This window comes from Onychomys torridus, chromosome 23 (genome assembly GCF_903995425.1).
Source record: "Onychomys torridus chromosome 23, mOncTor1.1, whole genome shotgun sequence".
Lineage (NCBI taxonomy): Eukaryota > Metazoa > Chordata > Mammalia > Rodentia > Cricetidae > Onychomys > Onychomys torridus.
Window position 1 is genome coordinate 62,413,840 of NC_050465.1, and position 12,119 is coordinate 62,425,958.

The 12,119-nt window shown below is 42.0% G+C and overlaps 1 protein-coding gene across 1 annotated transcript in view; it reads right to left on the reverse strand.

The window, feature by feature from the left end:
• The window catches only part of Farsb (phenylalanyl-tRNA synthetase subunit beta), a 59,082-nt gene that overhangs the window by 4,747 nt on the left and 42,216 nt on the right, over positions 1-12,119 (reverse strand). Inside the window, exon 16 of the mRNA XM_036173241.1 lies at positions 7,685-7,840. Coding sequence (XP_036029134.1) covers positions 7,685-7,840 — 156 coding nt within the window. The remainder of the gene's footprint in view (positions 1-7,684; positions 7,841-12,119) is intronic.

Consider the following 12,119-nt stretch of genomic DNA (forward strand, 5'->3'; position numbering starts at 1 on the left):
CATATTGCCAATACATACTTTAGGACTCAAACTCACAAGTGACTGTAATTGGGTACTTACTATCCAAGTGTAAAAAAAAAGGAACATCATCAAACAATGAAATGAACGGGCAGAGAACGCTGGTAAAGTAGTGTGCTGTTGCTAATAACAGAAATTATCCTTACTAGTTTTCACCACACATATCCTCAAATTCAGGTATGAAACGGAAAATGTATTAACTATAGATACCAATTGAGTATATCTGAAGTCTGTTCAAAATGACTGATTATGTACTATGGATCAAAGAAAAATTATGTTACTAGTCTAACCACTTCATTGTTGGTACCTATCCAAACTCTGCATACTTCTCAAAGGCTAAGTAAACAAACAAACAAATAAATCCTACTCAATTACACCCTCCGCGCCTGCATGCAAAATTTCATTCTTATGGGGCCACTGTTCTCAGGTTTTAGAAGAAGCAGATTTTTGAGGACATGACAGAATCATACAAGGGGAAGGAAAGAGGTTCACCATAGGTAAGTATTAATTTGTGAATGAAAAGGCTTTAGGGCTCTAAGGAGCCAAAGCATCCCATCCAAGATATGAACACAAAAACACCTTTCCCCTGATCTCAGTGCACTCAGGAGAAAAGGCCTCTGCAAAGACCATTTAATTTGTAAACGGAGACTGAATAATTTCCGACTGGTAATATAAAACACCCATTTTCTCCCAGATGTATACAATTCTTCACCTTGCATTTGAAGTGAATATTTATGGTACCTAAAGTCTATAAAGAGAGGGGACCTAATCCTTTGAATTTAATGGCCATCTTTCATCCCTTTCTGAAGATCAAAAGAAAGAAAAACCCCTTACACAACTTTACAGTGCTAATCCCAACACACCTGCAGACATCATTAACTCTTACAGGGAGGCAGTGGGACTAGAGAGAATTGGAATTTACCAACTCATGGCTTGGGGAGGGTGCCAGGATCAGGACCCGGCACTATGTGCTCTATAGCAAATGAGGTCAGGGACCTGGGACCTTATTCTTACAAGAAATCAGCAAAACCCAGATGAGAAATGTCCTCAACAGAGAACCAACTCTTGTCAGCCATGGTATTTCATACCTGTCTTCACTCAGGAAGCAAAAGACTGCCAGGTTGAGACCATGCTGGACTCCTCAGTGGACAATGTCAGAAGGATATAGCCCCCTTCCATTCATTAAAATCTTCTAATGAAATATTTCAAATTCTAACACCAAATCCAGACTTTGCTTCCATGGCTATCACTTCCTAAGAGTTGACTTCATGAGCAGAGAGGGAAAGGTGCTGCATCCTTTCTGCTCAGCTCCCCCCACCCCCCCCCCCCACGAGAGTGAGATGTCTCAGAGTGTGGACCTGTCCAAGCCCTTTGCGCAATGTAAGTTACAGATGGGAAGAAGAGAAGCACTAGGAGATTAGGAACCTTGCCCAAGGCAAGCAATAACAGAGGCTAGAGTGCAAGCCAAAGGTGAAGAAGGGCCACCGGCAGATGAGACCGCAGCATGATGCTCTTAAGCTGCTGGTCAAGCTGCCCACCACCTCATGTCTGCAAACTTCCTCTGCTTTACAATAAGTAAATAAATACAGTTTAAAGAGGGAAAAGAGCAGAATGACAGTGTGTCACCTCTAACCTTAGCACATACCCAGTACACTCTGTAATGCTATTAATACTACAGAATACTAGCAGCATTACAACCCACAGCACTCATTTGGGGAAATAAAATTACATTAAAAAATTATTGATTTTTAAAACTTGTAAATGAGTGTTTTACCTGCATATATGTAGGGACACCAATATTCATGTCTTAGAGGTCAGAAGAGTTACAGAGAGTTCTGAGCCACCTTTGTGGGTGCTGGGAACTGAACCCAGGTCCTCTAGAAGAGCAGCAAGTACTCTTAACCGCCGAGCCATCTCTCTTGCCCCAGAACTGCATTTTTTCTTTTTTTCTTTTCTTTTCTTTTTTTTTCCTTTCTTTTTTTTTTTTTTTTTTTTTTTTGGTTTTTCAAGACAGGATTTCCCTGTGTAGTTTTAGTGTCTGTCCTAGATCTTGCTCTGTAGACCAAGCTGGCCTTGAACTCACAGATGCGCCTGGCTCTACCTCCCAAGTGTTGGGATTAAAGGCGTGTGCCACCACCACCCTGCTCAGTCTAGCTTTTAAAGAAGATCAAAGTACTCTGTATACTGGGCTTGTACGAAGATGTCACAAGGAACATAATCTACTGTATAAATAAACAATTTTAAAAGTTTCAATTTGTTTGGTCAATCTTATCTCTTCACTGAACAAAGCACAGCAAGTTTTATAGAGCACTTGCTTAGTGTGTGACAGTCTGTAGGTTTGACCCCAGTGGTGCATGCACCTACATACATAGACTTATTAACTTTTATAGATTTTATATACACAGCTATACATACAGCACATAAGCAATACATAGTAAGTATATCTACAGTATTAAAATTTAATCAAATTTGAATAAGAAAAAATGTCTGGCTAGTAACTGGAGAGACTAGAAGGTATTATTGATGCAGAGTCAGTCCTGGGTAGATCTGGGCAGGACCAATTCCCTTTCTCAAGCTGGGGTATGCTAGGTCTCTTCTCTGTCTGAGGATAGTTAGAAAATCCATCGGCCATGGATGCACTTCCTCATTTAGGATCAAGGTATGGACACTGGGGATTTGAGACCAGTCCCTTTCACTACGTTCAGCCACTGGAGCAGCTTCCTCCTGAGAGCCTGGGACCTGATGAAGGGACCTTTCTCACCCCAGGATGAGCACTTGTGACAGCGGCCTGAGAGGAACCTCTTGTTAACAGAAAAGAGCTATGTGCTATGTATCTCTGTGTCATACACAGGAGCTGTGTGCTATGTATCTCTGTGTCATACACAGGAGCTGGCCTAAGCAGAGGGGAAAGAAACAGTTCTGAATTTTGGACAAAAAGAGAATGTCTAAAAGTCTTTAGGAGATATAGTAATAATCATAATAACAACAACAACAATAACAATACAAAGCTTGCCACATTGTGTTACAACTGTATCAGAACACTGAACTAAGCCATTCACTGTGAGATTTGTAATTAATACAATTTGCAGAACAAAAACACATTGAAAGAAAGTTAAGTAAGTGTCCATGAGTGGGGAGACCTTTACTTGATGCACAGAGGTGAGGCAGGAACAACATTCCTTCTCAAGGAAGGCAGCTGAGTGAATCAGGGGAGTCCTACAGCCATGCTGTCCCACAGCCCTCCAAGTCTCCCACCACTCCAAAGCAAAGGGCCAGTGCGGGGCTGGGAAGCCTCACCTGCAAGCTGTAGACCACTGCAGAAGAGGTCCCTTTGTCGTAAGGTCCCAAGCTTTTAAACTTTTTACCAAAGCCAATGCCTTAACAGAACAGTCTTTGCTGATGGTACCGAGTGTGGGTATGCTCTTTAGAACCCCTATATACTCCAGGATGCTCTGTGTAAAGCAAACCATAAACTGAACACCTTTACTTCAACAAGCTAGTCAACTGGTACTTTCCCACTGAATTTCCAAGCTCATATTACACTAAGACAGAGTGACAAGGGAAACAATTTCCCCCATATATTTTAGCATCTGAAATCTTTCACAAGTGTCCTGAAAGGGGAATAAGGTCATGACCTCAGGTCAAGCCAATGACCACTAGGTGTTACTGTAACAGAAGGCACCTAATATCCAGGGTGAGTACATATGGTGTTGGGCTAAATGTGGGCATGAGAAGGTCATTTTCCATTTCCTGAAATGAATTCTGAGCAGCATGAAAACTCAAGACTGTCAAAACTAAAGCTCTGAAACCTGTCTGTTCATCAAGGATCTTGTCTCAAGCTAAACTGAACTTACTGCAGAATTGTAAAAAAGGAAAAAAAAATCAAAACTGAACTAGGTTAACAAGCGAAGGAGGATAAACCACATGCCAGAGTCAATGAGGCAGTCACAAAGCCCACCACATTCGACAAGAAATTATTTTTGCCACTCATTTGCCCAGCAACCACATTACTGTTCTAAACACAAATATGTTGAGAATTTTCCTTGCCCAGAAGTGGTTTTTTTTTAAAGGCTAAGTGCATCTTAACATACATAATTTAGTTTGCAACAAACCACAGAAATGAAGGGAAAGCCGAAAAAAAATAAAAACATATATTTGTTATAATGATCTGATCAAATGCCACTAAAACACTCTGTGCTGAACTTTTGAAACCCTTAAAATGCTCTGTAGTCTGCTAACAAGTTAAAGGCTCATTTTTTCTTTTCACTCAGCTTGACCCTATTCTATCATCAACTTGACAATGGACATCACGTTATGGTGAAAATAAGAAGAACTCTGTATGATTAGCAACCATGGTTTTTCCCTCTGGCTGCGGAGCTGCTACTACATGATCATTTGATTACGGTCTAACGTCATCGCCTTCCTCAGGATCGATGTGATGATCAGCCAAACAAATTTCCAAATTTCTTTCTTTCACAATGGGCAGGGCCATCTTTCTGGAAGAATAAGCTCCACTCTACTTACCTTCCCAGCAAAGCAGCACAGAGGAAGCTTGGTAGCACACATTAAAAGACAGAAAGAGATAAGGCCCAACTGATGTGAGCAAGAAACTCTGCTAAACTGACTAAGCCAAATTATAACTGCAAAGCCACCTGGGATCTTTAATTATTAAAAAGTAAACCATATGCTGGAGTAATAGAAGACAGCTCAGTAATCAAAACTGGCATGAAACAGCAGTTCTTACTCCGCAGTACCTGCTCTCCTCTGAAGATCTTTTCCTAGCATATACATTTTTCCTACCACATATACACACATATCGATAGGTGTCTGTGTATGCACATATATATGTATGTATATGCACAATAACAGTAAGCTTCAAGAAAAGATATAGCTAAAAACATTCCAACAACTAAATCCCTGTGCTTACAGACCGACTCCGGAGTCTGGAAAACAGTTCTTGATCCTTAGTTATGATATATGTGCATACATATCACAAAGAGAACAAATCCTGGCTTTCTGCTGACTTATTTGGACAAGCCACTTATTTAGACCTTGATTTTTCTGACCATAAAAAGGAGAATCATATTTGTCATTAGATAATCAAAACAGACTAAGAAACACCTATGAAAAACAAAGAACCATTTTTTTTTATAATGGCACTAACTGCCCTTGGCTTGGTGGCTCTTACAAAAAGCATCCTAAGAAAAAAGCACCCAGGAACTAGGCACATGCCCCAGAATCCAGGGAGTTGGATGTGGATGTGGCCACTGATGGTAACAGGAAACAAAAGTAATTTCCCTACTCTTTTCAAGAAAAGCAGTTAGACATATTAGAAAATAATGATCCAGGCTACTCATGTATAGAAGTTCAATCAAAGCTTTTCAAAGTCATAAAAGTTTAAAACTTTGGCATTTGAGAGCCAAGTGTAGATTCAAAGAAAGAATTAAATCTGAGCCTTAAATACGCATATGAAAAACCAAAGTAAGCTAGGTGTGGCTGCCCCTGCCAACCATCTCTGTACTTAGGAGGCAAAGCAGAGAGGGCTGGAAATTTAAGGCAAGCGTAGGCTAAGCAAGCAGATCCTGCTTCAAAAAGCCAAGGGCTGGGGGTGTAGCTCAGTGCAGAGACTTTGCTTAAACAGCCCAAGGTCCTGGGTGTATTCTCTAGCACTGAAAAGAAAAAAAAGGGAAAAATTTACGCTAATCAAAGGCACATAAAGACAAGTAATTAAGAAAGCTGTAATTGCTGGGCGGGGTGGGGGCATACACTTTTTATCCTAGATTCAATAGGAGGGAGAAGCAGATCAATCTGAGTTCAAGCCAGACTGGGCTGCATAGTGAGTTCGGAGTTACACAGTGAGACTGTCTCAAAAAAATGAAAGAGGGGGCAGTTATAACTTGTGGATGCATTTTGTAATTTAAAAACAATTTGGGGCCAAAATAGCAGATTATCTGCTATTAGGAAAGTTAGATGCTAATAAGTTCTCTCTTGCTTGAACTTTAATATTCACAGGATTCAAATTACCTAAGTGTAGAATGACAAAAATTAATGTTAAGATCCACACCTGCTGGCTGTGTCACACACACACGGCTCCCGGTGGTATAGACTATGAAATCTCCAGCACCACACTGGCCGTGCTGCTCGTATCTTTTAGGGAGCCTTCCATCAGTCTTCTCAGTCACATGGAGCACTCATCACTGCTCTATGGCACACTGCAGTGCCTTCCCTCCATTTCTTCACCACTCTCCATGCTCCTGACCCACACTCACTGCTGCTGCATTAACCCCACTGAAGTGCGGACCGACTATCACTCACCTGCTTCAAAAGAATCAGTAGCTTCAACACTTTCCCTCTAGCTAGCTGAAGCCTCTTGCCAGCATGGAGAACTCCTTCCCCAGCTTGTAGTCAAACAAATGGCACTCTAAGATAGATACACACATCCCACAGCACCCACCTTTAGACCCTGGCTCCACCTATTCTTTCCAATCCCTATCACTTCCCACAAGCCCACTCATGTTTTGATCTTGAGAGTCCATTTTTAGAATGGTAAGCTACTGACTGAGCATGGACAATGAATCCTGGAGGCAACTGGTAGAGAAGCCTGGGTTCGAACACAAGTAACCAGGCCCAACTCCTACAACTTGCCTCCCCTTAATTCCTTCACTTGTAAAGCCCAGATGTTACACTGGATGGACTCTATGATCCAGTCCCAGCACTGGACTCTATTATGTAAGCATAACACATCTTTACTGGGTCATTTCTGATGAAAATGCATGAAAATGCCTAATTTCTTCTACTACTAAGCCTCTCAATTTAGCTATATATTTCACAGCTATTTTCAAAAAATGGCTCAAAATAAAAATGAAAACAAGCCACAATTTAAAAAAAAATCTGATTAAGAAAAACAAATATAAGTAAAACCCCAAAATATTTACTCACCAAATCTCGCTATAAATAACTGCTAAGTAATACTTTAAAAATGAGCGTTGTGGTGGCCAGTGAGGATACCAAATGCAGGCACAGACACAGCAAGGTAAACAGGAGGAATGAGTGGTAAAAATATTGTCCTCCAATTGTTTCTAGGCCTCTTGTCAAAAAATAAAATAAACTGAGACTCAAGCTACAGGACAAGGAACAGCAAAAGCTTCAGACCCCTCAGACAAGGAAAAGCCAGCACATTAGGGCACATGTAGCGTGGAGTTGGCCTGGATGAAAGCCAGAGACTGGCCTGGGCTTTTGGGCAGTGGAGCCCACCTTGCACCTTGATTAGAGAGTGAAGTTTTCACACTAGCTTTCTTTTTGGCCTTGTCTCAACGCTGCAGACATGCAGCTCTAGTACAGACTGTACTTCAGTTCATCTGAGCCTGCGGCCTGGGCTTTCTGGCTCACCAGCGCTGGCAGCACAGTGGTGCCAGGGGGTACTACAGCTCAGCTGGCGCAGAAGCGACACTAAGCAGCTCCTAACAGTTCTGAAAAACAACCTCCTGAGGTGCTGAGGAAAAGGGAGGAAGGAAGAACATCTTCTAGCAACAACTAACAGTTCATTAGAATAAAGTTCTCTCCCTTTACTGACCATACTGTAACTCAAAAGCAAAAGAAACAAACAGGACTTTATCAACAACAGGACGTGGCCTTTGATCGCGTTTCACCGACTCTGGCATCTTACCTGTGGATGCTTTGATCACATAGCCCCCCTTCTCCTCACTGGGAGGCACATCGAGCAGCTGCATAATTCTGTCCAGCAGCCCGTGGATGATCTCAAACCCAGGGTTCTTGTTGTAATAAACAGCACAGAGATGCCTGTAGTTTTTCGCACCTACATCTAGAAAAGTAAAAAAGGATTGATCATCAGGTCACAGTAATCATTATTTAAGAAACTGGCTTATCCCAACCAAACGTGGACAAAGTTAACAAAAACTTTCGGCATGAAGAGAAGCATTCAGCCTCAGAAATTCACGGTCAAATCAAACTTTTCAGGCACCAAATTCTCAAAGGTGTTTACTCCGGAGGGGGAGGAGTGACTAGCTTGCAGTGTTGGCCCCAGGTCCAAAGCTTCACTACAGACCCCGCCTGTAACTTGCTGTAAACACTCCAGCAAAATGTACCAGTTAATGATTCATGTTCTATATTCATGACACCACCTAAATAATCGTACTAGCTACCAAAAGGCTTCTGCAGAAGTACTTCCTATATTATTTCCACTAGAGAACTAGAGACATAGACAGGGTGAAGTACAGCACGTCACTTCTCAGAGTATTTTGGTGGCTGTGCGAAAGCATTCTGTGAAAGCTTATCTTAATGGACAAGAGCAAACATTTATAATAATAATACAAACAAAAACGTGGAGACAGTGTGCCAGGGGTTGAACTGAAGATCGCTAGGTCCTCTTTTTTTAAAGGAGGCCAACCAGTTAAAAAGGAGACCAAACTAAATTATGTTGTTAAAAGAACCCACACAGTTGGAAAACTATGAAGCAGAGCAAGGCAATGGCCACCAGCAAAGTTAGAGGGAGCTGCCCCAGGACAGGGAGGTACCAGATGCATCACACCAAATTCAGAGGCCCCCAGCAGTCCACCTCTAAGCCAGGTTGGAGTTACAGTATTGACTGTTTTATAACCTTTAAAAAGCTGTGTAAGTTATACATATAAAATTCTATATAAACCTTCACAATTAAAATGTGGAATGAGAGGCTGGGGCAGACGAGTCAGTGGTTAAGCGCACTTGTTGCTCTTACGGAGGACCCAGGTTTGGTTCCTAGCACCCACATGGTGGCTCACAACCATCCAGAACTCCAGTTCCTGGGAATCGGACTCCCTCTTCTGAACTCCAAGGGCATCAGGCATGTGTGCGGTGCACAAACAAGCAAGCAAAACACTAATACACACAAAACAATCTTTTTTTTACATGGAAGCAGTAAAACAAAGGATATGAAGGTAGTTCAATGTAGATCAACCCTGAAGACAATATGCCAAGAGAATCAGTCACAGCAGGCCAAATTACATGATCCCCATATGTAAGGTGTTGAGGTCTTCTGTGTGCAAGGCAAGGACACTACTACAAGCTCACAGCTCGCAGTCACACCACCACAGAGACAGAGTGAGAAGGTGACTTCCAGGGCTGAGGGGAAGCAAAGTAGAGAACTGCCTCTGTTGGTCACGGGCCGCAGCCAGGGGCAATGAGAAAGACCCAGTGGTCTTCCACACAAGAGCATGCAGCGCTGCTGATGGGCTGTGCACTTCAAGGCTCAGGAAGAAGGTAGCTTGCCTGTGTTAAACGACCACAACAACTTTTACAAGTGTAGCAAGGATCAAACTATACAAACATAGCCATAATCAGACAGCGCCATGTACTGGGGAAAAAAGACTCCAAAGAAACAGATCGACAGGTTATGTTTGAATGGGATCATTTTTTTTCTACTTGTATTTCAAAATCTTTCCATAATCAATACATTACCTCCTATAAAAATAAGACAAATAAGAATCACAACTCGAAATGAACCCCAATGAAAACTGCATAATGAACCAGCGTAGAAACACAGTGAGATACTAAAACCTCAGCAACTGTCAGGGTCTTAACACGCACTGTACTGAATGAAAGCAGCCAGCCTCGGAGGCTGGAGGATGCATGATCCACCCGTGCCAAGGTGGACAAAGCAGACTTGCGGTCACTGAGACCAGGCGGCAGCTGCCTGGAGTAAGATGTGGGGAATGTAGCTAAAATAGGAAAATATTGGGGGGAAGGGGTTCAGGGGGATGCTGCTGGGGATTTCACGGTGGTGCTTTAAAAAATACATAGCACATAAAGGAAGATTTAAAGTCAACAGCATCATTTAGCTTTAAAACTAGCATATAACTTAGGTATATACTATGACCCTTCAACAGATCCTAAAGCCACACAGCTCTTACAAATTCTGAATGCATTTGGCCTCACTGTGCTTTTTAAATTAGGGAAAAAGAAAGAAGATACCATCTACGTTTGCAAATAGAGTGAGAACAGCAAGCTGCCTGCTTCCTGTGCACATGGACTCAACAAAAGCTCTTCCACGGCTTCTCCACAGGTAGAGCAGCCATGGCCAGCACAAACAGCAAGACGCCGAGACATTCACGGCACCAGCAATCTCTGGCCAGGTAAGGAGTGTCTTTCAGCCAACCCTCAGTGCCGTTACTTAGCTCAAGACCCTCCTCAGCTAGGATTATTACTGCTGGGAAACAGATGGAAGCCAAACCTCAAGGCAATTAAGTCAAGTTGCCCAAAGTCAAGCTAACTGGCGAGGGCTAATCATTATCAATTCCACAGCTATGAAGTTACAAACCAGGCCCTGCTCAGGACTGACTAAAACCCACACCCTCTCCACTACTCTCCAGTGTGCCGTAAAGGATTTAGAAGGGAAACAGAATAAGGGCAAATGCATGTGTGGCCATATATAGCTGCTTATATATGTATAGTTAAAGATGTGCATTCTTGAAACATTTTTGGTACAGCGAACAGATGTTTTACTTCTCCAAAGTTTTCATGATTCTAAAGAATTTCATTTAAGTCGCTGAAATAAATTATTATTTTTTTAATCTGGAATTTGTGTCCATCAACAGTATATTAATTTATGGAGATTATATTCTGAGTAAACTTCTGACTAAATGGACACAGAGAAAGAACTGCTTCTCACCATTTAACACCTCTTGGTGCATACTATGCTTAAAGGCACTCTAGTTTTCCTTAGATAGTGGAGGTCAATGCCACTGTGGGGCTCACACAAACTCAACACTTATTTTCTGAATACACAACTAAAGTCTGGAAAAAGACATAAGCATGGAAAGAAGCAAGTACCACATCAGGCCAGGAGCACAGAGTGGGCCATATTCCAAGGCAACACAAGGGACAGCTGAGGTGACATGACTCCATATTGCCACCCTCATTATTGTTTCCATCTTCCAGGACAAAGAACTCTGCTATCCAAACTCTATAATCAAAGGTGCAAGGAGAAGGATCAATATTAAAGTCAGGCAGGCAGGCAGGAAGGCAGAAATGCCAGGTAACCCAGCAGCACGCACAAACTGAAGTGAGAGACCTAATTCTGCTGCAGGAACGGGAACGGGAATACGAACACACACACACACACACACACACACACACACACACACACACACACACACAGTCTCTCTCTCCTCCTGAAGGGAAAAAATTAAATGAAACAGAACTAAATTACCCCTTTCATACTACTGACTTGCTTCTGGGTATTCCTGCCATGTGGTACCCATTTGTTGGTGTCACATGCTTCCACTTTAACACACAGGCACGTATGGAAACGACTTTGTAGTTCCACATTCGCCATGAGAGCAGGCCGACGGTGAGGCCACCATTCAGAGAGCTTACCAATGCAAATGAAAAGGCATTTGGTTTGGGGAACCTTTGCCTTGGACTATTTTTTCCTAATCTCCAAATTATGTAATATGAACATTTCTGATAACAGTCAAATATCTGGACCAAAAACACAGAATTTTTTTTAAAGCAAATTAAGTGCTTTGAGTGACTGCAGAAGAAAAAAAAAATTAGAGTTTAAAAAAAAAATGGTTTAAAAAAGGAGCTGGAGATGTGGCCTAGTTGACAGAGTGCTTGCCAAGGCATAGTGTGGCACATGCCCATCAGGGGCATCAGAAGATCAAGGTCATTCTTGGGTACACAGTGAGTTTGAAGCTATCCTAAGCTGCATGAGACCTTGTCTCCAAAAAGATAATAATTAAAATTAAAGCTTACTCCATTTAATAAAGGTTTCAAGATGTTTACAACATACATGGGAAAAAATTAACTTTTAGGTTATTTTGCAATAAGCTTACAAAAAGACACTGACTTTTAGGACTGTGTATTAACCTCGTAATTTAGGTGCCCTCCCCACTCTACCACTGATTGTTTTTCACATTCCTCATAGGTCCCACCCTAAAATCCCCATCTCCTCGCCTTCTGCGCAGAGAGGCCATATTACATCACAGGAAGTACAGACTGCATGCCACAAACTAAGAACTATTTAGACTTCGTGCCAAAGCTAGGGTTTGTTGGAAATGCCTCAGTTCTTTATAACTCGGTTAACAGACCTCTTGTGTCATGCC